Raw genomic sequence first — 27,718 nt, 5'->3', positions numbered from 1 at the left:
CTCTCTAAAACACCAGCTCTGTGGGGCTCTAAAATACCAGCTCTGTGGGGCTCTAAAACACCAGCTCTGTGGGGCTCTTAAGTATTAGGGCTGCGCTCTAAACGCCGTGGGGCTCGTAACATTAGTAAATATAGAACCGTCAGGTTTAGAGGGAGCGATTTAGAGCCGGGAGGTTTAGAGGCAATGACAGAGCCGTCAAGTTTAGAGGCACAGCTTAGAGGTTTAGGTCCTCTTGTTGACAGGACGACTTCGGGAACGGGACGACCAGCCAACACAACGATCATTACAACGACTGATAAAACGACAATGGGCAGTGGGTACCCCCCACCACCCTGCAATATGAAGACTGCCGACAACGACCCCGACGACGACCCCGACAACGACCCCGACCACGACCCCGACAACTACCCCGACAACTACCCCGACCACGACAACGACCCCGACCCCGACAACGACCCCGACAACGACCCCCGACAACTACCCCGACAACGACTCTAAACACCATCACCCGAGAAGCAACACTCGCTGAAAGATAAATCACAATACAGGATACCCGGAGCGATGCGATAAACGAAACGTGGCGATCCGTCTCCCAAGACTTTCACACGAGATATTTCCTCCCAGATAACAAAAAATACGAACAAAATTAGGTCTTAAGAGGGTGAGGGGGACAGGTCTCGGACCGTATACTCACGGACACTGTCTTCTCCCAACGTCCCTCACCCCACTGGGAAATACCTCTGTATGATCCCTGCTAAAGGACCAGGCACAATATAAGGTGAGGGGGGACAGGGGAATCAGGGAGAGAAGGATACAGGGAGTGTGTGTATGTGTATACTGAACAGTAACACATGTATACTGGTCATAACGTTCTTCAGTGTAGTTCAGATTAGAGAAATTGTGGGGTGGGTTGGTGATGGGGAGGGGGGGGGGTGGGAAGGGGTGGACCAAGGGTAGGGAAGGGGGGGGGTGGGGTGTGCATCACAGACAACGACCATTCCCACAAATCCCCATCTCCAAGTGTCAATCTGAGGCCCAAGGAGGGCTGGACACTCGCCCCTTTGTGTCCCCCCCCCTTCCCCCTATCTGATGCCACTGATCCTCCTCCTCCCCCCCCCCTCCCCCTCCCCCCCCGATCAGATCCATCCTAAACCCACCAGCAGCACCCACACACCCACCACCCCACACCCCACCCCTCACCCACCCCACACACCCGGATCAAACTACCCCGGCGACTGACCCCTCTCACCAACGTGTCCGGCTCGTCCCCTCGGCCGCGTTAAAGCCCTCCGAGGGGACAAAGTGTCGGCATTACCCTTGGGCCCAGCACGACAGATCTCCGCTAACAGTAAGGATCCCCTCACTCTGCTTCGCCAGACGCGACACCGCCACCCTGATCCCCTCAAGACCTGGTCACCACCACGCCGCCGTAAACTGCAGGATTGTGGGATCTGTGTGTCCATTTCTCCCTGATGGTTCAGATAACTGGAGGGACGAGGGAGGGGGGGGGGAGAGGTGGCGATGGTGGGGGAGCTAGGGGAGAAGTGGTGATGGTGGGGGAGGGTTGGTGGTGGTGAAGGAGAGGGCGAGTGGTGGTGGTGATTGATGGTGGTTAAGGTGGTGATGGGATTGGTGTGATTTTTCTAGAGGGGGAGGGGGGGGGTCTAGAGGATTGTGGTTGTTTTGGTGGATAGGTTTGGATTGCAATGTTGATTGTTGCGTATTACCTGTAGACGATTTCGAGGGTTGTTCTACTCGTGCAGCCTGGCACGTGACCGGCCTCTCCTGGGTCTGTGAGGCTGTCGGTGCTCGTACCCCGCACGGCATCATGCCCATCACAGTCTAACTGATCCAACTCCAGCAGAAACTTGAAAAAAAGAGTTCCGTCTTGAAAGCTTCCATTGTTGTTCCGCCGACAACTTTTATATTTGTTGGCAGGAGGCTGACAAGTGCTGACACTGTTCTCTACTGGTGCTTGTCAGGAGGCTGACAAGTGCTGACACTGTTCTCTACTGGTGCTTGTCAGGAGGCTGACAAGTGCTGACACTGTTCTCTACTGGTGCTTGTCAGGAGGCTGACAAGTGCTGGCCTCTGGTGCTGACACTGTTCTCTACTGGTGCTTGTCAGGAGGCTGATAAGTGCTGACCTCTGGCGCTGACACTGTTCTCTACTGGTGCTTGTCCGGAGGCTGACAAGTGCTGACCTCTGGTGCTGACACTGTTCTCTACTGGTGCTTGTCAGGAGGCTGACAAGTGCTGGCCTCTGGCGCTGACACTGTTCTCTACTGGTGCTTGTCAGGAGGCTGACAAGTGCTGACCTCTGGCGCTGACACTGTTCTCTACTGGTGCTTGTCAGGAGGCTGACAAGTGCTGGCCTCTGGCGCTGACACTGTTCTCTACTGGTGCTTGTCAGGAGGCTGACAAGTGCTGGCCTCTGGCGCTGACACTGGCAAGTGTACACACACTTATAATGGCGCCTCTCCTCACTTCCCGCCCCACCTTGGACGCTGGTATGCTGGAAATCCACACGAAGGTGTGAGACGTGACTTATCTGGCAGCATCACCAGCTGCTCCCTCTCTCCATCTCTCCCTCATCTCCCTCATCTCCCTTCCCCGGCCGTAATGTACGAGGACCTTCCGGCCGGTCAAGTAATTGCTGTGGTCCGCTAACTTTGTGTCTTGCTGTAAGTTATCTCTGAATATTTTCTGTCTCTGCTGCATTATCTGCCGTGAGGCGGGGTGCCTATACTGGTGTGGCATCACTGGCGAGGCATCACTGGTGTGGCATCACTGGCGAGGCATCACTGGTGTGGCATCACTGGCGAGGCATCACTGGCGAGGCATCACTGGTGTGGCATCACTGGTGTGGCATCACTGGCGAGGCATCACTGGTGTGGCATCACTGGCGAGGCATCACTGGTGTGGCATCACTGGCCAACTCATCCTGCCGTTAAGATAGTCACAAATTCGTACGTACTTACCTTTTAGATAGTAGTATACTGACTAGTCAGGAATTCTTTTAAAATAAATGAAGCTAATCAACAAACTTAAATGTTCCTAGGCCTAGTATAGCACACATATGTACTATATTAGGCCTCATATATTGTGTATCAGGCCTAGGAAGCTTAGGTTAGGTTACTTTGTCAAAGCAACACCAGTAAAAAATAGTTTTCCCGGTTTGTACAACTCAATAGTTCAGATTTCTATTTTCTAATGTACGTCGAACATTAGAAAATACGTTGTACGTCGTTGTACGTCGTTGTACGTCGGTATATGTACTATGGTCCTCATCGATACTGTAAGTACTACCATAACCGGAGGATGGGCTGCACCGGTGTGCTGGTGTACTCACCTAGTTGTACTAACCTAGTTGAGCTTTGGTTTCTTTGGTCCCGCCTCTCAACTGTCAATCAACTGGTGTACAGATTCCTGAGCCTACTGGGCTCTATCATATCTACATTTGACACTGTGTATGGAGTCAGGCTCCACCACATCACTTCCTAGTGCATTCCATTTACTAAGTACTCTGACACTGAAAAAGTTCCTTCTAACGTCCCTGTGGCTCATTTGGGTACTCAGTTTCCACCTGTGTCCCCTTGTTCGTGTACCACCCGTGTTAAATAATCCATCCTGGTTGATACCTGGTTGATACCTGGTTGTCTACCCTTGCCTACATCCTTGTCTACCGTGTCAATTCCCCTGAGAATTTTGTATGTGGTGATCATGTCTCCCCTAGCTCTTCTGTCTCCCAGCGACGTGAGGTGCAGTTCACGCAGTCTGTCCTAATAACTCATGCCTCTTAATTCTGGGACTAGCCTAGTGGCATACTTCTGAACTTTTTGCAGCTTCGTCTCGTGCTTGACTAGATACGGGCTCCATGCTGGGGCTGCATACTCCAGGATTGGTCTTACATATGCGGTATACAACGTACTCCAGTGTGGCATCACTGGAGTACTCGCCTAATTGTACTCACATAGTTGAGCTAGCGGGGGTTGAGCTTCGGCTCTTTGGTCCCGCCTCTTAACCGTCAATCAACTGGGTAATAAAACGAGATGGTCAAAACGTCGCTAGGCCGGGGAAAATATTGATGAGATGATAAAAACGTTTTTGGTAAGGTAAAACGTTGCTGGTGAGGAAAAAACGTTGCTGGTGAGGTAAAAACGTTGCTGGTGAGGTAAAATCGTTGCTGGTAAGGTAAAAACGTTGCTGGTGAGGTAAAAACGTTGCTGGTGAGGTAAAAACGTTGCTGGTGAGGAAAAAACGTTGCTGGTGAGGTAAAAACGTTGCTGGTGAGGTAAAAACGTTGCTGGTGAGGTAAAAACGTTGCTGGTGAGGAAAAAACGTTGCTGGTGAGGTAAAAACGTTGCTGGTGAGGTAAAAACGTTGCTGGTGAGGTAAAAACGTTGCTGGTAAGGTAAAAACGTTGCTGGTGAGGTAAAAACGTTGCTGGTGAGGTAAAAACGTTGCTGGTGAGGTAAAAACGTTGCTGGTGAGGTGAAACGTTGCTGGTGAGGTAAAAACGTTGCTGGTGAGGTAAAAAACGCTCCTAGGATGGTAATAAACGTTGATCGGACGGTAAAATTAAAGTAGCTGGGTTGGTGAAAACGTTGCTAGGTCGGTAACATCGTCAGTGGCTGGTGAAAACATTGGTAAATTTGGTGAAAACGCTATTGGGTTTTATTCACCCAGGGCACTACAGGAGCCCTGGTTGATACCTGGTTGATACCTGGTTGATGGGGTTCTGGGAGTTCTTCTACTCCCCGAGCCCGGCCCGAGGCCAGGCTCGACTTGTGCGAGTTTGGTCCATCAGGCTGTTGCTTGGAGCGGCCCGCAGGCCCACATACCCACCACAGCCCGGCTGATCCGGAACTTCTCTTAGAAAAGAGTCCAGTTTTCTCTTGAAGATGTCCACGGTTGTTCCGACAATATTTCTTATGTTTGCTGGGAGGACGTTGAACAACCGCGGACCTCTGATGTTTATACAGTGCTCTCTGATTGTGCCTGTGGCACCTCTGCTCTTCACTGGTTCAATCTTGCATTTTCTTCCATATCGTTCACTCCAGTACGTTGTTATTTTACTGTGTAGGTTTGGGACCTGGCCCTCCAGTATTTTCCATGTGTATATTATTTGGAATCTCTCTCGTCTCCTTTCTAGAGAGTACATTTGGAGAGCTTTGAGACGATCCCAATAATTTAGGTGTTTTATCTCGTCTATGCGTGCCGTATATGTTCTCTGTATTTCCTCTATTTCAGGAACACCCGGAACACCCGACCACCGGCCTGGGAGACGGACACTATCAACTGCGCTACTGGGCGAGCCTTAAAACTGAAGGCTCCATAGGTAGCACTTAGTTGCTTTTGGGGAGGAAGGGGTGGAGGTCTTTGGGATCCAAGGAGCACATTCTGAATGCATCTGAAGCCGCCTCAACTATATTTGGGTGCTTCACTGTCCTCATACCCCAGCTCCTAGTCCTCAAAACCCTCCCCTTGCAAAAGCTATAAAGAAAGCCATGCTGATTTTGGGGTCATTCTCCTGGTTATTGTCCAGGCTGATGCTGCGTTTGTTGAGTCATTAACACTAAACGTTAGATCTCCAGATATCATCATTCACGTTGAGGATGACGCCCAGTAGCAGCAGCCCGTTCTCTACTTCAGCAAACACTTGCAGTGTGCCTGGATGATGGGGTTCTGGGAGGTCTCCTACTCCCCAAGCCCGGCCCGGGGCCAGGGAGTAGGAGAGTAAGAGACACAGGTCAAGCTATCTCACAGGCTTGACCTGTGAGATAGCTTGGTCCAACAGGCTGTTGCTCTGAGCAGCCCACATATCCACTATAGCCCAGTTGGTTCGGTTATTCTTGCAGGAAAAGTGTCCATTTTCGTCTTTGGAGACTTTCACTTTGGTTCTGGTAATATTTCTGCCATAGCAGCCTCTTCCCCGCCACAGCGCCACCACGCCTCACGCCACAGAAACAGCATGCCCCACGCCACAGCACCACCACGCCACAGCAGCACGCACCACGCCACAGCACCACGCACCACGCCACAGCACCACGCAACAGCACCACGCCACAGCACCACCACGCACCACGCCACAGCACCACGCACCACGCCACAGCACCACCACGCACCACGCCACAGCACCACGCACCACGCCACAGCAGCACGCACCACGCCACAGCACCACGCACCACGCCACAGCACCACCACGCACCACGCCACAGCACCACGCACCACGCCACAGCAGCACGCACCACGCCACAGCACCACCACGCACCACGCCACAGCACCACGCACCACGCCACAGCACCACCACGCACCACGCCACAGCACCACGCCACAGCAGCACGCACCACGCCACAGCACCACGCACCACGCCACAGCACCACCACGCACCACGCCACAGCACCACGCACCACGCCACAGCAGCACGCACCACGCCACAGCACCACGCACCACGCCACAGCACCACCACGCACCACGCCACAGCACCACGCACCACGCCACAGCACCACCACGCACCACGCCACAGCACCACGCACCACGCCACAGCACCACCACGCACCACGCCACAGCACCACGCACCACGCCACAGCACCACCACGCACCACGCCACAGCAGCACGCACCACGCCACAGCACCACCACGCACCACGCCACAGCACCACGCACCACGCCACAGCACCACCACGCACCACGCCACAGCACCACGCACCACGCCACAGCAGCACGCACCACGCCACAGCACCACGCCACAGCACCACCACGCACCACGCCACAGCACCGCGCACCACGCCACAGCAGCACGCACCACGCCACAGCACCACGCACCACGCCACAGCACCACCACGCACCACGCCACAGCACCACGCACCACGCCACAGCACCACGCTCCACGCCACAGCACCACGCACCACGCCACAGCACCACGCACCACGCCACAGCACCACGCTCCACGCCACAGCACCACGCACCACGCCACAGCAGCACGCACCACGCCACAGCACCACGCACCACGCCACAGCAGCACGCACCACGCCACAGCACCACGCCACAGCACCACGCTCCACGCCACAGCACCACGCACCACGCCACAGCAGCACGCTCCACGCCACAGCACCACGCACCACGCCACAGCAGCACACACCACGCCACAGCACCACGCCACAGCACCACGCGACAGCACCACGCACCACGCCACAGCACCACACACCACGCCACAGCACCACGCACCACGCCACAGCACCACACACCACGCCACAGCACCACGCACCACGCCACAGCACCACACACCACGCCACAGCACCACGCACCACGCCACAGCACCACACACCACGCCACAGCACCACGCACCACGCCACAGCACCACACACCACGCCACAGCACCACGCACCACGCCACAGCACCACGCACCACGCCACAGCACCACACACCACGCCACAGCACCACGCACCACGCCACAGCACCACACGCCACAGCACCACGCACCACGCCACAGCACCACACACCACGCCACAGCACCACGCACCACGCCACAGCACCACGCACCACGCCACAGCACCACACACCACGCCACAGCACCACACACCACGCCACAGCACCACGCACCACGCCACAGCACCACACACCACGCCACAGCACCACGCACCACGCCACAGCACCACACACCACGCCACAGCACCACGCCACAGCACCACCACACACCACGCCACAGCGGGCACTCAAGGAGGCTGGGCACGCGTGGAGACTATGTCGACTCCGGGGGTTTAAGAGCGGCCTCCCCAGGCTACAAATTAAATAGATTGACTTTCCCAGACGCTTAGTTTTATTGTCTTCAAATCCCCGGCGGACTATGTAGTCCCCAACGGGGAGGGGGGGGGGGCGTTGTTGGGGGCGGGGGTGGCGTTGTTGAGGGTGGGGGTGGCGTTGCTGGGGTTGGGGGTGGCGCTGCTAGAGGTGTGGTGATGGCAAGTTGACTCTGGTCTGCCAGGAATCACCTGAACCACCTCATTCCTTCGGGGTCAACAAGACTTCCTATTATCGGGGTCAGGAAGCTTCTCAAGACGTCCCGAGGTTCCCTCTAGCCGATGCCTCACATACCAGCATGATTACTATCCCTAACCTTCCTCACTACTAGTGGTACCTCACTAGTGCCCACAATGCCATCTACAACAGCTGATCAAATCTCAAGAACCTATTTACAGCGAGGTGGACAGGGTATATAAGGAACCGGGCCCAACCATTTGACCCTACCCGGTGGGGCGGGGGAAGGGCATTCTGCACATCCTGCCATGCCTCCTGGTCACATGTGGTGTTGTCTCCGTGTGTTGACTTGGAACCAGTCAATCTAATATTTTCCAAGTGTAAATTATTATGTATCTCTCCCGCCTGAGTTCTATAGAGAATACAATGAGAAATTTTAAGCGACCCCAATTATTTAGATGTTTAGTAAATGGATTCAGGAAGTCAAAAAATCCCAATACTTTCTGCAGGTCGGCAATTTCTGCAACTTTGAATGGGCCTGTTGCGGTGTGCAAGAATATTCCACTCTTCAAAAAACACAAGTGTCTTGAAAAATATCAGCCTTTCCTGTCGTTCTTGGGAGAGCGCTAGGACAGTTCTTTGTTTTATTTTGTTCACCTACAGAGAGAGAACACCGTTCTCGTTCGAATTTTCATCTTTATAAATTTTTTAGTGGTATGTTGAACACAGGTCTACTGATGCTGAGGCTTCCTAAGAGGATAGTATTTATCCCACACTTCCTGCCGTCTCTCTCTCTCTCTCTCTCTCACTCTCTCTCTCTCTCTCTCTCTCTCTCTCTGTCCAAGCATGTTGTGGTGATGTGACCACCTTCCAGTATTCCTCATGTGTATACTATAAGAACTACCTCGTCTCGGCTCCATGGGGGGTACAGTGCTTTTCTGATTCTATGCGATAAGGGACCTCTTGTTTATTTTTTTCCCCAGTTCGGCTATCTCGTCTGTCGTGAAGAAGAATGTGAAGTCGGGCGCAATGTTCCCTACGAGAGAGCACCAGTGCTCTGTAGAGCTTCGTTACTGGTGCGATATCCCTTGCTTTGAGCGCTCTCTCATTAGCCACGCTATCACTTTCCTGACTCCTTATTTAATAGTACATTCTAAACTCTGTGAAGCCTAATGTTGTCATTCTGAGGTCTTTCCCCGGGCAGCTCCGTTCTTCAGAGAGACCTGACGCTTGGGTGTCCTACACTACTTTCTAGTCTCGCCGACTTTTCATTCCGAAATAATTTGAATCTGCCATATTATCCGCTGTCCATTGGAAGACTTACTGCTAGACGACAGAACATTCTTAGTGTTGTGTCCTCTAGAAGGACATAACACCACCTATCCTTTGGCTAGAAGAGTTGAGCTGCACCACAGCTACACTCACCCGGGCACTGGAGTGTCGCAGCGTACAACACCCACCACTAAAGGGTAGTGTTTCCCCGTCTCAGTGCCGCCCTCGCTGGCAACAACCATTAGGGTGTGTGGGGGAAGGGGGGGGGAGCGGCTCATTAACAGCCAATGAGGGTGCCGCCTGCGTCACCCGCTCACATCATTACCACAACAGCTTGACCCGCCGCGCCTCGAATAACTAGCAAAAACATCGATTTTTTTTGTTTCCTTTGCGTTTGACACACGAGGCGGGGTTGCTGGAGCCGCCCGGGGCCGTCGGAGCAGGAAGCTGCCGCCCGGGTACTCAGGCCTGGCAGGCCCTTATGCTCACCCCTTCTCACGTCTCGAACTCTTGTGTTCAAGACGTTCATGACGAGTTCATCTCCACCACTCTTGTGGTGGAGATGTGCGCATGTGTCCATTCCATCCAGCGGTCGACCTCCCAAGAATGCATTCATCAATGTTAACAAGCTCTTCTTTCAAAATGGGAATTTTTTCAAATATAAATTAATATTATAACAGCATATTGTGCATACATGGCATATGTTAGGTTAGGTGTTTAGGTTCTGTTGGCCATTATTTGTATTTGTAGTACGTGGGTGATTTATAGCGTTGTGGTTCGAACAAAAGTCGTCAGCGAAGGACTTGTTCCGGAAGTGTTCGAACGAAATCAGTTGTGAGTCGTGAGTAAATCGTTTTTCATTCATAAATAGGGGGGTGTTTGGCGGGTGCATGGAATCACCTTTGTCCCTTGTGTATAAGGACGGGTTGTACAAATAACCTCAAACACAATCTAAACACACAAACTTAATTTAGGCATCACTATATATCAAATTCCACTATATAAAAATGTTCATATATGAGAAAATACAGACTTTTCAATAAACAAACAACTCGGTGAAATTAATGAATGTTTCTTGGGGGAGTGTGTGTCGTTAGGCGTTGTTCCTTCATAAACACTGCGAGGGGGGGGGGGGGACAGAAGGCCTGCTGCTGGATTAATAAACATTGGGCCAATGTTTATGAGGTGAGCTGCGATAGTCTGTCTAGCTTGTCTACCTCATACTATAAAGCTTTCCTTTGTCATAGGTTACACAAGCTCCAGCCCCGCTCCTGTGACAGGTAAGTCCACTATGGGCTCACCATAGTCCGTGCTACTTGGAACTTGTTCAGAGTAGCTGAATCTATAACAACATTGGTTACAGCGTGAGGCGGGGCATGAAACACGCCTATATAAGAACATAAGAACAAAGGCAACTGCAGAAGGCCTATTGGCCCATACGAGGCAGCTATCTATAACCTATCTATAACCACCCAATCCCACTCATATACATGTCCAACCCGTGCTTGAAACAATCGAGGGACCCCACCTCCACCACGTTACGCGGTAATTGGTTCCACAAATCAACAACCCTGTTACCGAACCAGTATTTACCCAAGTCTTTCCTAAATCTAAATTTATCCAATTTATACCCATTGTTTCGTGTTCTGTCTTGTGTTGATACTTTTAATACCCTTTTAATATCCCCTTTGTTGTGTCCATTCATCCACTTGTAAACCTCTATCATGTCACCCCTAACTCTTCGCCTTTCCAGTGAATGCAATTTAAGCTTTGTTAATCTTTCTTCATATGAAAGATTTCTAATTTGGGGAATTAACTTAGTCATCCTACGCTGGACACGTTCAAGTGAATTTATATACATTCTATAGTACGGCGACCAAAACTGAACTGCATAATCTAAATGGGGCCTAACCAGAGTATTATATTTCTCTCCCCTCATATTTCTTCCCCTTCCACGCCCCCCACAGATAATTGATTATGATTAATTGCTGCCCAATTGTACTTCTGAAGAGTTAATCAGGTTTAAAGTTATCAGACAGGTGGATGGTTCTGAAGCCCAGGCGTGCTGTTTTAGCCGACAGCTGCACGTGTTGCTGTTGACATGTTGTCTGTCTGTCTGTCTGAATGGTTAGACACAGTCTGACGGAGGAGGCAGTGCATGGTAGGCAGCTCTCCCCTCAGGATAAGCACCCAGGGTCATGTATGTAGAATACACCAGTGGTTCTACAACCTGCTGGAACCAAAGCTATGCACAACTCCACAACTGAGGACTCAAACAAACAGGGGATAGAGCCCAGGGACTCTCAAGAACCCAGAGGCTCTCAAGACTCCAGCGGCTCTCAAGACCCCAGCGGCTCTCGAGACCCCAGCGGCTCTCAAGACCACAGGGACTCTCAAGAGCCCTGGGGCTCAGAGACGCTGCAAAACCAACCATTATCTTTATTCCCCACTCAATAACAACAATAATAATAATAATAATAATAATAACCTAACCAGAACCGTACAAACCCAAGCAACCCACCTGACCCATCGAGTCTGGTGCACTTAGAAAAACTTAAGATATTTGCGAGCCGTTACTGCTGTTCTTTACTGCTGCTGTATAGGTTGTCTTTCTGACGTTGGTTACCACAACGTTGGAAAACGGGAAGCTGTTATAGTTAAGAGGACGGGGTTCTGAGTGTACACAGGCGGTGTTGTGGAGGAGGAGGAGAGCCCACAACACGCCCACAACACCCCCACAACACCCTTGTAGGGGCCGTCAGCCCTGCTCCTACACCCGCGGTGAGGCGGGTGTAGGAGCGGTCCACATGTGAAGTCACGTTAGCAAGCACCAACACCCATTTATCACAACGGGAAGGAAGAGGTGGTTTGGAATAGTCCAGAAGCGTTCTGCTGGATGTTCTCAAAGGTTAGTGTTGCCTATATCGGGCTGGACACAAGTCCGTGCATGAGGAACCAGAGCCGGGCTGCGAGACGGGTGGAGAAGCCCAATATCGCCTCCAACAAGACAAACCTGTCAATCCCAAAGACTGGAAGCCTCTCGTTCCCGCCAGAATGACGAGAGTGGACGCGCGCACGAAGAGGGAGCGTGCGGGCGGGAGTGCGGCCAGCGAGGGCGCCTATAAGAGGGGCGAGGGATCATTAGTGCAACACGCGGACTGGACGCCGACAGAATACACAATCTCCCGGGATATTGCTTGTGCCCCATTAACCCCCCTTCCCCGGCACGGAGATCAGACGGACACTTAACACCAGCGTCGACACTCAGATACCCATCACCAGGCTTCCTCACTCTCCGGGATAATAGCGACTTCGTTACTCTGCTAAGAAGCGATGGAAACTTCGTTATTCTGCTAAGAAACGATAGAAACTTCGTTATTCTGCTAAGAAGCGATAGAAACTTCGTTATTCTGCTAAGAAACGATAGAAACTTCGCTACTCTGCTAAGAAACGATAGAAACTTCGCTACTCTGCTAAGAAGCGATAGAAACTTCGTTACTCTGCTAAGAAACGATAGAAACTTCGCTCTAAGAAGCGATAGAAACTTCGTTACTCTGCCGGGAAACAAGAAGGGGGGTGTCACTGTCCAGTTAATTAAGACTGGAGTCTCAAGAAGTCACGACTGTCTTAAGAGACAATAAGGAAATCACGTCTTGAGACAGTGTCACCAGCTGAACAGTGATCACAGGAACACTTGTGAACCCTTCTGTACTCTTGTGAACACTTCTGTACACTTGTGCACACTTCTGTACTCTTGTGAACACTTCTGTACACTTGTGAACACTTCTGTACACTTATGAACACTTGTGAACACTTCTGAACACTTGTGAACACTTCTGAACACTTCTGAACACTTCTGAACACTTCTGTACACTTGTGCACACTTCTGTACACTTGTGCACACTTCTGTACACTTGTGAACACATCTGTACACTTGTGAACACTTCTGTACACTTTTGTACACTTGTGCACACTTCTGTACACTTGTGCACACTTCTGAACACTTGTGAACACTTCTGAACACTTGTGAACACTTCTGAACACTTGTGAACACTACTGTACACTTGTGCACACTACTGTACACTTGTGCACACTACTGTACACTTATGAACACTTGTGAACACTTGTGAACACTTCTGGACACTTGTGCACACTTCTGTACACTTCTGTACACTTGTGCACACTTCTGTACACTTGTGCACACTTCTGTACACTTGTGCACACTTCTGTACACTTGTGCACACTTCTGTACACTTGTGCACACTTGTGAACACTTGTGAACAGTGAACCGCCCGACGGAAGGCTGTTGACGATCAAAGTAAAGCAATACGATTATCAACAGTTTGATTAATAAATTAGAACTGTAATTGAGCACCTTTGAGGGGAATTTATCTGGTTAAATACACCAAATTATCCTCTCCCTCGTGTTAAATTAACATCCGGGGCGTTACAACAGTGAGGACACCCTAGCTGTTTTAAGACACCCTAGTTGACTTGGGAGAGCCTAGCTGTCTTGAGACACCCTAGCTGTCTTGGGACACCCTAGCTGTCTTGGGAGAGCCTAGCTGTCTTGAGACACCCTAGCTGTCTTGAGACACCCTAGCTGTCTTGAGACACCCTAGCTGTCTTGAGAGAGCCTAGCTGTCTTGAGACACCCTAGCTGTCTTGAGACACCCTAGCTGTCTTGGGACACCCTAGCTGTCTTGAGAGAGCCTAGCTGTCTTGAGACACCCTAGCTGTCTTGGGACACCCTAGCTGTCTTGGGACACCCTAGCTGTCTTGAGAGAGCCTAGCTGTCTTGGGACACCCTAGCTGTCTTGAGAGAGCCTAGCTGTCTTGAGACACCCTAGCTGTCTTGGGACACCCTAGCTGTCTTGAGAGAGCCTAGCTGTCTTGAGACACCCTAGCTGTCTTGAGACACCCTAGCTGTCTTGAGAGAGCCTAGCTGTCTTGGGACACCCTAGCTGTCTTGAGAGAGCCTAGCTGTCTTGAGACACCCTAGCTGTCTTGGGACACCCTAGCTGTCTTGAGAGAGCCTAGCTGTCTTGAGACACCCTAGCTGTCTTGAGACACCCTAGCTGTCTTGAGACACCCTAGCTGTCTTGGGACACCCTAGCTGTCTTGAGAGAGCCTAGCTGTCTTGGGACACCCTAGCTGTCTTGAGAGAGCCTAGCTGTCTTGGGACACCCTAGCTGTCTTGAGAGAGCCTAGCTGTCTTGGGACACCCTAGCTGTCTTGGGACACCCTAGCTGTCTTGAGACACCCTAGCTGTCTTGGGACACCCTAGCTGTCTTGGGACACCCTAGCTGTCTTGGGACACCCTAGCTGTCTTGAGAGAGCCTAGCTGTCTTGGGACACCCTAGCTGTCTTGAGAGAGCCTAGCTGTCTTGGGACACCCTAGCTGTCTTGAGAGAGCCTAACTGTCTTGAGACACCCTAGCTGTCTTGAGACACCCTAGCTGTCTTGAGAGAGCCTAGCTGTCTTGAGACACCCTAGCTGTCTTGAGAGAGCCTAGCTGTCTAGGGACACCCTAGCTGTCTTGAGAGAGCCTAGCTGTCTTGGGACACCCTAGCTGTCTTGAGAGAGCCTAGCTGTCTTGAGACACCCTAGCTGTCTTGAGAGAGCCTAGCTGTCTTGGGACACCCTAGCTGTCTTGAGACACCCTAGCTGTCTTGAGACACCCTAGCTGTCTTGGGACACCATAGCTGTCTTGGGACATAGTAAAGATATCGTAACTGTCTGGGACACAATAAAGATATCGTAACTGAGATACGATAACCACATATACATTTTTATGTAAAATAATATTCCAGTATTTTGTATTGAGTATTTCTGGTAATTGCTGGCAACGAAACCAGGCGCTGTTGGTGCAAGTTGGGCCTAATCTTGCCTTGCGAATACCTTGCGTTACCTCCGAGGATCAACGTCCCCCGCGGCCCGGTCTCTGACCGCGACTCCTGGTTGGTGGTCTGGTCAACTAGGCTGTTAGACGCAGGTGCTCGCAGCCTGACGTGTGAATGATGGTTGACCAGGACTCCTTTGGAGGTGTTTATGAAGTTCTCTTTTGACAAGATATTAAAATATTATATATATATATATATATATATATATATATATATATATATATATATATATATATATATATATGTACACACACACAAAATACGAGGAACTTACATTGTAACCGAATACAATGTAACAAGTTGTGTTGGTGGGCATTAAGTTAATTAGTATTAAGTTATTTTTTTCTTGTGAATATTCCGCCAAAATATAGAAAATGGATCTTTTTCTCTTCAAACTTAGCTTTGACCTTTGACCTTTCAAAGGTCAAAGCTCTCAAGCTCTTCCCGGAGCTTGAGAGCTCCGGAAAGACGTCCCTCAGGGCGCCTGAGGGCCACCGACTCCTTATCCAGAGCTGTGACGCTGTGGCACAGACGTCGCCGGCACCTCCACGGCACCCTGGAGACGTCTTCCCAGAGCTCTCCGAGTCAAGGGTCAAAACAAAGTTCGGAAACAATAATAACAGGAATAAACAGTAATAAAAAAATAGCACTTAATGCCTCTTCCCCCCGCCCCCGCCCCCCCTGGGAACAAAATCAAAATATAAAGGCCGGGAGGGGGGGTATGGACAGACAGTGAAGGGGGGGGGGGGACGTAGGAGGTGAGGGGGGGGAAGTAGAGGGGGGGGGCCATCAACACCATAATCCGTGATAACTCTCTCTAAATTTGTAAAACCCGCGCGCTCCCTCAATTTGGCTGGGATCGCCTCCAATCCCCCAGGGAATTGGTCCGTCATCCCTCATTAGCTAGGGTGACGAGACCAGGGGTGGGGGGGGGGGTCGGGTTAGGTGGGAAGGGTGAGGGCCCTGAGTTAAAGTGTGAGGTTTGGTAGGCCCAGCGCTCAGACATGAGGTGGCCGCCGATAAGTCAGGACTGAAATATGAGGAAGGCATGACAACAGCGACAATGTGAGGGTGCGAGGAGGGCAGGGTGAGGGTAACCCAGACAGAACTACAGGACTCATCTCCAGAGGATGGACCACACTTAGTCTGTCTGCTATCCTTTGTCCAGAAAAGGTTTGTAAGTGCCGAAAGAGACACTGCCGGAGGCAGGAGAGACAAGAGTCGCCACACCCACCATACCTCCACTAGACGGGGTGGTGGGGAGGGAGGGAGGGAGGGAGGGAGGGAGGGAGGGGGAGGAAGAAGGGAGTAGAGAGAGGGAGGGGGGATCGTCCCCCCCCCCCCCAGAACAGGCAAGATAATGAATAAGAGATAAAAGACATCGCAGTAAGCCAAGGCCCACCAGACGAGGCTTGTCGCCTCCCACATATTAGTCTTGTCAATATTCCGGCGGGCTTGATGGGTGCGGGGTGGGGGGGGGGACACTTCTCCTTTGATGTCTTCTCAAGAAAGCTTTTAATCAAAGAACTGTGGTGGTGCTGTGGCGAGGATATGACGGAGGCATCGTTGGTGACACTGTTGAGGTGTGGCACCAGCGTTAGTGTCACCGACGACCACAGCCTAAATACTGGCGTTATCCCCGACATACTCAAAACAGCAGAGATAACACCACTCCATAAAGGAGGAAATAAAGCACAGGAAAAAAAAAATACAGACCGATAGCACTAAAATCACGCATCATAAAAATGTTTGAAAGAGTGCTATAAGAAGTTTAGATCACACAATACATGGAATCAAAGCATCTCTATAACCCAGGACAACATGGGTTCAGAAACAGGTCATTCTTATCTGTCACAGTTACTGGACCATTATGACATGGTCTTAGCTGTCGTGGAAGACAAGAAAAGCGCTGATGTAATATACACAGTTTTGCAAAAGCCTTCGACTTCTGGTGTTGCTGCACACAAAATGCGTTCAAAAGGATTTACTGGTAAAATAGGAAGACTGATCTACAATTTCCTAACTAACAGAACCCAATGTTTAATTGTCAGCAAAGTAAAAACCGGTCCATCAACCTTGAAGAGCACAGTCCCCCAGGGTACTGTGCTTGCTCCAGTACTCTTCCTCATCCTCATATCAAACATAGACAAGAACACAAACTATAGTACCATATAATTCTTTACACATGACACTGGGACATTAATGAGAGTAGATAATATAGAGGACGCAGCAAACCTCCAATCTGATGTAAGTCGGGTCTTCCAATGGACCACAGAAAATAATATGACAATGAATATAAGTTCCAACTCCTGCGCTATGACGACAATTAAAATTTAAACACGGAAACCACGTACAAAACGCAGTCAAATCATAACATAGTTTGACTGGGAAAAAACCAATGTGAAGGATTTGGGTGTACTCATGTCGGAACACCTTACATTTAAAGAACACAATAAAGTAGCCGTCACAACTGCAAGAAAATGACAGGTTGGATAACAAGAACCTTTCACAATAGAGATGCTATACCGATGATGATACTTTTTATTAAAAGACGTTTTAATGCTCTCTTAGAGGGGAATATTAAGACACATTAACGACCCATTCCAAGGCTGGAGAAATTGTTGATACGGTTCTTACAGGATTTCACACATACGTCTTTGTCCTTCTCTTTGAGTCATAAATTTACCCTTGTAAATACAGACCTAATACGGGGAAGTTTCTACAATGCGTTTCTGTGTATGAAATGCTATTTTGGGTTTCTTCTCTCTCATACAGCTTTCTATTCATTTATATTTCTTCAACTTCTCTGTTTCTGCATTCACCCCCTTTTTTCCATTTTCTGTTGGGATATTTGTCTGAGTATTTTTCACGCTTTTCACATAGTGAATTCGTAGATATTTAGCGCTGTAAGACCGTAGGTATTCGACGCTATTCACAAAGGTCTAGTGAGAGCAGCAACAACATTTACACCAACGACGGCTCTCAACACATCTGACCTTTCCATACACCTTAAATCAACTCGTCCAGGTGTTAAATATCGAGATTAATAATATATATATATATATATATATATATATATATATATATATATATATATATATATATATATATATATATATATATCACTAAGAACTATTTGACCCGGCCAGGATTCGAACCCATGCCGTCCAGGATCACCCCTAAACGTACACAGTACGTGCGGTGGTCACGGTACTGTGTACGTTTAGGGGTGATCCTGGACGGCATGGGTTCGAATCTTGGCCGGGTCAAAGAGTTCTTAGTGATATATGGCTTGCGCGTTCATGCAGCTTTCTCGCATTATATATATATATATATATATATATATATATATATATATATATATATATATATATATATATATATATATATATATATATATATATATATGCAACAATGATCACAAAAACACTGATCCAAGTATGCAGAAAAATTTTCTGCACACATATAAATATATTTATATATACATATATATATATATATATATATATATATATATATATATATATATATATATATATATATATATATATATATATTTATATATATTATACACATATACACATACACACACACATGCCATATTTGACAGTTGAGAGGCGGGACCAAAGAGCCAGAGCTCAACCCCCGCAAGCACAAATAGGTGAGTACATACACATATTATACAGCATCACTTTAAAATTTAAATTATTATATGTGCATGTCAACTTACGATAGGGTGTGTGGAGGGGAGGAAGGGAGGGGGGGGGGCGGAGCCAGAGGTACATACCTGCAAGAGGAAACAAAGAAACATATTACTCCATGTGTATTGCTAGTCAGGTGTGTGACACGCGTAATATACTAACATATACTGCTATAGTCAGGTGTAGCATACACAACACTTGTATGGGAGAGCTTGTACACAGCATACAACAACAACAACAACATCGTCAAGCATACACAAAAATAAAGAGATATTGCTAATCAGGTGAAGCATACACCTGGCCGAGGAATATAACAATATATTGTTATATATATAACAATATATTCTTATATTGCCCCGTCACTGACCCCCTTCCGCCCCCCCCCTGCCCGTCGACCATAGTACACATACTGACAATCGTGTGATATTACCCTTCAGCTGATCTTAGGATCAATGTGCCAAGCGGCCCGGTCTCCGATCAGGCCTCCTGATCAACCAGACTGTTCCACGCCGCCGCCGCCTGACGGTGTAAGAACACCACAAAATAACAACAGACTTCCCCCCCCTCCCCCTAATTTCCCCTGTATTATTAGTAATCTTTGTGCATTCGTACGCGTATAACAGCCTTACGTCATGACCTATAACATATACGCTTTTTCTTCAGGCATTAACAAAAAAATGCTCCGATGCTTTGTTATAGAGCTAAAAGATTCGTAATTAAATTCCAGGGGGGGGGGGGGGTCAGGCATCAAAATTAGTCCTTTATCTAAAAGCAAGCACGGCCAATTTCATCTTTAAAATATTTTAATTAAACCGTACTTAAGTCTTCAGCAGCCTGACAGAGCTATCTGTGTTGTCCTGATCTACGCGGGTACACAACCACACACACACTCAGACGGCCCCGGACGAGAGACTATCAGATATAGCGGTGACAGCAGAGGAGGCAAAGAAACAACACTGGATGAAACTAAAGCAGTTGGACCAGACAACGCATCACCGTGGCTACTAAACGAGGCAGCGCAGGCCCTCAGCGTGCCTCTAGCAAGGGTCTTCCATGAGTCACTCACGCAGGGAGAGTTGCCCAGTTGCTGGAAGAAGGCAAATGTGGTACCAATTTTCAAGCACGGAGATAGAGAAGAGACACTTAACTACAGACCAGTATCACTGACAAGCATCCTCTGCAAAGTACTTGAAAGAATGATCAGGTTAAGACATGTTATACACACTTAGAAAGGATTAGGTATGTAAACAAACACAAACATGACTTCAGTGAAGGGAAATTATGCTCTACAAACCCGCTGGAGTAAAGTAAGAAGTATAAGACAGGACAGGGAAGGATGGGCAGACTGCATATTTCTGGACTGCCAAAGAGCCTATGGTACAGTACCTCACAAGTGAAAACTGTACAAAGTAGAGAGGCAGGCGGGAGTAGGCGGGAAAGCCTTAACAACATGTGTGTGTGTGTGTATTAGGGAGATATATGTCGCAGATATGATAGGAGTAAAAATAGATCAGGCAGAATTGGGTAGACATGATAACGACGTTAAAGATACTAAGGAGGATTGAGAAAGTAGATATACAGGCAGTGATTCAATTAAGGAACAACAGAACGAGAGGATATATTTTTGGAAACTTGGAAACACAGACGAGTTAAACAGATGCCAGAAAGCTCTTTCTTGGTCTCCGTGTTGTGCATAAGTGGAACGGACAAGATCAACAAAAAAGTTGTCGAAGCCAATTCGATACAAAGCTTCACAGTCCCTTCAACTCCCTGCATTGCACTAATGACGGGGGGGTCAAAGGCGGGGCTTGAGAGCTGGTGCTCGACCCGGCCAGCTCAAGCCGGCCAAAGGAAGTAAAATCAGGAGAACGCGCCAAGGCCCACTACCCCCCCTCCCTCCCTCCCCCCCCCCCGGATAATAACTATGTCATTGTGTTTTGTCTGAGGATGTTATTAGCACCCTGGGGAGAACCCGGACACACATGTGGCTCCGTCACACTCCCCGGACACACACGTGGCTCCGTCACACTCCCAGGACACACACGTGGCTCCGTCACACTCCCCGGACACACATGTGGCTCCGTCACACTCCCCGGACACACACGTGGCTCCGTCACACTCCCAGGACACACACGTGGCTCCGTCACACTCCCAGGACACACACGTGGCTCCGTCACACTTCCCGGACACACATGTGGCTCCGTCACACTCCCCGGACACACACGTGGCTCCGTCACACTCCCAGGACACACACGTGGCTCCATCACACTCCCAGGACACACACGTGGCTCCGTCACACTCCCAGGACACACGCGTGGCTCCGTCACACTCCCCGGACACACACCTACAACCCTCAGCCATTACACGCTTGACAGCCTTCCACACCTGACTCAGGTAGAGTGAGTATATTCTCTGAGAGTGAACTTACTGCCGTTCTCTTACTGAACTCTGAACTTACCGAGCTCTCAGAGAGAACTATCAACATTAGAGGCCCGAGACTGTTCAACACACTTCCACTACACATAAGGGGCATAACTGGCCGACCCCTCACAGTGTTCAAGAGAGAACTATCAACATCAGAGGCCCGAGACTGTTCAACACGCTTCCTCTACACATAAGGGGGCATAACTGGCCGACCCCCTCACAGTGTTCAAGAGAGAACTATCAACATCAGAGGCCCGAGACTGTTCAACACGCTTCCTCTACACATAAGGGGGCATAACTGGCCGACCCCTCACAGTGTTCAAGAGAGAACTATCAACATCAGAGGCCCGAGACTGTTCAACACGCTTCCACTACACATAAGGGACCAACCCGTTCTCGCAAATTTAATAAGTCAATATTGACTTATTAAATATGTGCATAGGTGACATACTTAACATAATAGATACCCTTAAAAAGATTCATAGAAAACACCGACCTTACCTAACCTTGTTAGTATCTTAAGATAAGCATCTTATAGCTTCGTAATTACAATTATTACCTAACCTATAATAGGTATAGGTTAAGTAATAATTGTAATTACGAAGCAATAAGATGCTTATCTTAAGATACTAACAAGGTTAGGTAAGGTCGGTGTTTTCTATGAATCTTTTTAAGGGTATCTATTATGTTTAGTATATCACCTATGCACGTAGTTAATAAGTCAATATTGACTTTACGAATTTGCGAGAACGGGTTGCAGGGACATACCTGGCCGACCCCTCACAGTGTTCAAGAGAGAACTGGATAAACACCTCCAAAGGATACCTGATCAGGTCCCAGCACAGAGGGGTCAGGACCACGTCGACAGACCGAGGAAACTGGACCTTACTGCACAACTTAACAGACAGGGAGAGAGGAGACATGATTACCACGTATAAGAACGAGCATCTTCAGCAGGTGTAACAGCAGAACGAGAGGTCGCGGAGGGAAGCTACAGACGAGCCACACTCACGTAAGGAAACATTTCTTCATCCTCAGAATAGTGAGTAAATGGAATGCGTTACAGAAGGAATTCGATGAGTCAAATATTTAAAAGCCGATATTATATCAATAGGCTGTTCTCCCTCTTCGCCCTTACTTCATTACACACAGAAATCACAATAGCGTGATGCATCATGCATCATAAAACCCTGGTTTGTGTCTCGGAGAGGCTGCAGGATCCAGATATTATATCATTTGAGTGGGTCGGGCACCAACACTGCTCACGGGGGAGCCGGTCGGCCGAGCGGACAGCACGCTGGACTTGCACGCTGGATCCTGTGGTCCTGGGTTCGATCCCAGGCGCCGGCGAGAAACAATGGGCAGAGTTTCTTTCACCCTATGCCCCTGTTACCTAGCAGTAAAATAGGTACCTGGGTGTTAGTCAGCTGTCACGGGCTGCTTCCTGGGGGTGGAGGCCTGGTCGAGGACCGGGCCGCGGGGACACTAAAGCCCCGAAATCATCTCAAGATAACGGTAACCGCCAGCTGTACAGGCGGGACCAACGAGCACCATATATTCCGACCTCCACCCCACAATTAGGTGAATACAAACGTACACGCGTGCGCACACGCACACACAATCTGCAGGTTCAATACATTTACGACGAAGAGCTACAAAAGACCTTTGAAGATATCTTCTATTCAAATGTAGCTGTGTTAATATCCCCGGAGTTCCCCTGTGGAGCGTGTGGCTTCAACCTCCCCCAACCCCCCCTGCCCGATGACGCAAACGCACGCACACACGCACTCTCACTCGCTCGCTCGCACGTTACCTCACAAGACGTTACTACCCCAAGCCTCTTCATAGACAAGCGGGAGTAGGTGGAAAGGCATTGATATTGGTAAGGAATTACCAAACAGACAGGAGTCAGAGAGCCACGGTGAGGGGGAGGTGGCGGGGAGGGGGGGAAGAAGTCGGACTGGCGTAGGATAACAAGCGGAGTACCTCAATGATCGCTGCTGGGACCCATACTATTTCTCATCCTAGCTACAGGAGTTGAATCTTATATGTCATTGTTTGCAGACGATGTAAAACGAATAATATTTGACAGATGAGGATTGTAAGATTCTCCAGGATGGCTTAAATGGGTTGCAGAGTTGGTCCGAGAAATGGCTGCTGGAGTTCAACACCAACAAGTGTCAGGTGATGGGAACGGGTGCCAGGTCTTACGGGCTACTCATGCCCATGCCACCTCTTGGGTGGCTTAATCTTCATCGATGAATCAGCATGCCAGGTGACCAAAAGGCCAATTCACAAGTAAGGTCAACAACCTCCCTGTAGCGACTAGAGGAAAATACCTGGGAGTGAACATAACTCCAAACCTGGATAAGGAGGCATTTAGCAACTATGCACCACTGCACACAACCTATGTAAGACCAGAGTCAGAGTACGCAGCCCCCTTCCAGGAGCCCCCGTCTTAAACCACACTCAACGAGAGACTAAAAGGTTCTGAAGTTTGCAACGAATGAAATGCGACTCTCACAAGGAGGTTCAACCTACAGAGCCACAGTTACTGACCATGTGGAGGGCCAGAGTGGCCCAGCGGAGGGCGGGAGTGGCCCGGCGGAGGGCGGGAGTGGCCCGGGTTGCAGAGGTCCTGGGCCCAGCGTCCTCCCCGACCCATACATCAGCGCCATAATCCTCCCAGGACGGCTGGAGGCGCCAGCCACCTGAGCCCCATTCCTGGATTTACACTTTTGTCCTGACGGCGACCCCTTCCCCTCGTCTCCCCTCCCCAGCCCTCAGACACCCCTGGCGGCTGCACCACCACCACCACAGTGGTGCAGGGGACCACCACCACACCCGCGGATCCCAATACCAGCGCCCGTCACTGTCCCGGGATCAATGACCGTAAATTATTGCTGGATTAAGATGTCGCAGTGATGGAGGTAAATGTATCATGCGCTCTCAGACCGGCAGATGATCACCTAATACAAGCAATGCGTCTTGCTGCACAGCTCTGGGGTCTCCTGCACCACAGTTCACCACCCTCCGCGCACTCACCCGTCACCCTCTCCCGCAGGAGCTCCGCCCAATACACACCTCTAGTACGGCGTGTGCCTCCTCGGCAGCTCTTGCTATCACTCACTCACACACTCAAATGGTTGGGTACTGTTCCTTCCCTCCGTCGTATCCCAGCTTCTTGTCCTCATATCCCTTCCATTTGCTATGTAGTCATTCTGGAGACCTGACCGCGGCCTCCAGGTACGGTGAGCTCCAGGCTTGCCCTCGGGGCGTGGCATCCTTCGGTGAGGGAGCACGGAAGCTGTCCCTGAAGGAGGACCTCCACTGCCTCCCTGGAAGAGAACCAGGGGAGGGCAAGCTTCTGAAAGCAGAAGACGTGGACGTAATGGTGAAAGAAAGAGAAGCCACTCTACAGAGGAGGCCAAAGGCACCATCTGAAGCGTCAGGCCAGATGAGCGGATCCGACGAACAACCTCCACCTGCAGACTCTGAGACACAATAATGTGGCTGAAGATATGATGACCAAACCATACATCAGAAGATGGAGAAAAGACCCCGTTTCGGTCCGTCTGGAACCATTATCCAGTCCTCACACACGACCTGACAATTGTCCAGAACAGAGCGAAACGTCGCCGCTGCTCCATCCTCTGATGGAGCAGCGGCGGTGGTGACCAGCTGTTTGGTCACCACAACTTCCATCTCAACTCAAAATACACAAATTGACGAAGGGATTCGCCAGATAAGAGCCCAGAGCCTTAGACAAGGAGGAGAGGTGCAGAGCGGAAGTAACAGCAGAGTGAAAAGTTGATCTTAGTGGAAGCACCTAATTGGCAATCGCAAAGGTGTGAAATTTCCAGGACACAAATTCCCTGCGACCATGACGCCTACGAAACTGCTGGAGGACAGAGTTTCAAGGTACCTTTTCGAAATATAATTGATGAATTTGCTTTAATGTAATTGGCAAAAAAAATAACTTATTATATGTATATTTTAACTAAATTCCAAGATACACAAGGAAGTCTGAATTAACATGAGGTATTTGAGACGTGTTTGTTTTTTCCTTTCAAAGTTTATTTTCTGCCACAGAGGTGGCTGGTCATTTACAATGCTAACCAGCATATTTACATATTTCCTGTGTGGTCCAGGGGCAAGTGAAGAGTGAGGAAGACTAGACTGTGGCATCAACAGCGTAGAGAGAGACAAGCGTAGGTGACAGAAAGGGCATAGAGAAGGTCACAGACGACAACACTTCACAAAGAAAGAAGCAGCGGTTGACCTGAAGACGACCGTGGCGGTGGCCTCGCCAGACAGAAGAGATATTTAAACAGACACACACACACACCTCTTCAGTTGATTGACAGTTGAGAGGCGGGACCAAAGAGCCAGAGCTCAACCCCCGCAAGCACAACTGGGCGAGTACAACTAGGGAGCACACACACACACACACAAAGGGCCGGTGGCTGTGTGGACAGCACGCTGGATAGGTAGTCATGTGGACCGGGGTTCGATTCTAAGGGCCGGCGAAAGAAATGGACAGAATTTACACGTGAATAACAGTAGAGGGGCTGGTCCCAAACCAGCACACAGAAATAACACCACATGAGACCAGAAGGCATGGCAGGATGTGCAGAATACCCCCGTTGAAGAGCAGAGGTGCAACAGGTACTCTGAGAGAGAACTCTATCAACATCAGAGGCCCGAGACTGTTCAACACGCTTCCACTACACATAAGGGACATAACTGGCCTACCCCTCACAGTGTTCAATAGAGAACATGATAAACACCTCCAAAGGATACCTGATCAACCAGGCTGTGATTCATACGTCTGCTTGCGAGCAGCCACCTCCAACAGCCTGGCTGACCAGTCCAACAAGGAGGAGGCCTGGTCGAGGACCGGGTCGCGGGGACGCTAAGCTCGGACACCACCTCAAGGTAACCTCAAGGTAGGATAGCGCGGCAAGAGAGCGCCTATCATCACCCTCAGCTCTGGTGACCACATTCAATACTGGACCCCCGCCCAAGTCACTCTGATATTTGATTAAATCTGACTCTCTATCCCACCAGATATGGACCCGGCATTGTGTGGTGCGGCGGGTCGACTGGTCAGCGGATCACTGTTAAGGTCAGATCTTGGGGAGAAGGCCGCTACTCTCACAAGACTAACATTGTCGACAAGAGGTCCAGCGCTCTCTACCTCCACCTGTTGTTCAGCCTGGCTCTAGCCCAGACACTCTCTTATAAAGTAATTATCTCAAGGCGATAGATGGGAAGACTATAGTATGCTCACACCATGCAACACTAAACACCAGGGGCCAGATTCACGAAGCAGTTACTCAAGTACTTACGAACGTGTACATCTTTCCTTAATCTTTGATGATTTTGGGTACATTTATTAAACAGTTTACAAGCATGAAAACTTCCCATTTAACTGATGTTATTGTTATAAATAGTCTCCTGGTGCTTCGGAGCTCATTAACTGCTTATTTATTGTAAACAAAGCCGCCAAAGATTGGGAAAAGATGTACAGGTTCCTAAGTGCTTGCGTAACTGCTTGGTGAATCTGGTCCCGGACCGGGAAGACTATAGGACGGGTGGTGGGACTAACCTTTGGGTTCGTCGCTGTTAGAGTTGGGCGTGTCGGTGTCTCGGGCGTGGCCGGGTGACTCCCGCGACCCGTGCGACCCGCGCGGGGAGGGCGAGTCCCGCCGCTCGTCCAGCACGCCCATGCCGCCCCCGCCGCCACCGCCGCCCCCGCCGCCCCCGCCCGTGAGGAAGGCGGCGCGGGGGTCGAGGGAGGCGAGGAGAGCGGGCGAGAAGAGCCCCGACGAGGAGCAGGGGATGGCCGACGACGAACACCCACCGTCCTCCATCTTGGCCGCCTTGGCCGGCAGCGGGGAGAAGGCCGAGCCGGATAGACTTGTGGGCGGCGCTTGCAGCTTGGCGTGGGCGTCGTGGGCGCGGGCGTGGGCCTCGTGGGCGTGGGAGTGGAGCGGGTGGAAGGCAGAGGGGGAGAAGGGGAGGCGCGGGTCCAGGTGGTGATGGAGGAATGGGGGGGCGGTGAAGGGGAGGAGGGGGAGATGGGGGTAGTCGGAGAGGGGACGGAGGAGGGAGGTGGCCGCCCCGTCCTTCACGCTGTCAGACGCCTGTCAAGAGGACGACACGTCGTGGTTACTCATCTCAGCCTCGGCCTCACACGTCAATATTATTACTGCTGCCCCTCACGCTAGCTCTACTGCCAGGTGTTCCACTCACCCGTCACTCTCAACCACCTTCACCCGTCACTCTCAACCTCCTTCACCCGTCACTCTCAGCCACCTTCACCCGTCACTCTCAGCCACCTTCACCCGTCACTCTCAACCTCCTTCACCCGTCACTCTCAGCCACCTTCACCCGTCACTCTCAACCTCCTTCACCCGTCACTCTCAGCCACCTTC

At 50.2% G+C, this 27,718-nt stretch overlaps 1 protein-coding gene across 2 annotated transcripts in view; it reads right to left on the bottom strand.

The window, feature by feature from the left end:
- LOC123761720 (E3 ubiquitin-protein ligase RNF220) overlaps positions 1 to 27,718 on the bottom strand; it is a 151,465-nt gene that overhangs the window by 94,602 nt on the left and 29,145 nt on the right. For both annotated transcript variants that reach the window (XM_045747853.2, XM_045747854.2), the window contains exon 3: positions 26,890 to 27,427. In XM_045747853.2, the coding sequence (XP_045603809.1) occupies positions 26,890 to 27,427 (538 nt within the window). The remainder of the gene's footprint in view (positions 1 to 26,889; positions 27,428 to 27,718) is intronic.

This window comes from Procambarus clarkii, chromosome 24 (assembly GCF_040958095.1).
Source record: "Procambarus clarkii isolate CNS0578487 chromosome 24, FALCON_Pclarkii_2.0, whole genome shotgun sequence".
NCBI lineage: Eukaryota > Metazoa > Arthropoda > Malacostraca > Decapoda > Cambaridae > Procambarus > Procambarus clarkii.
This window is presented reverse-complemented; position numbering and strand designations above follow the sequence as displayed.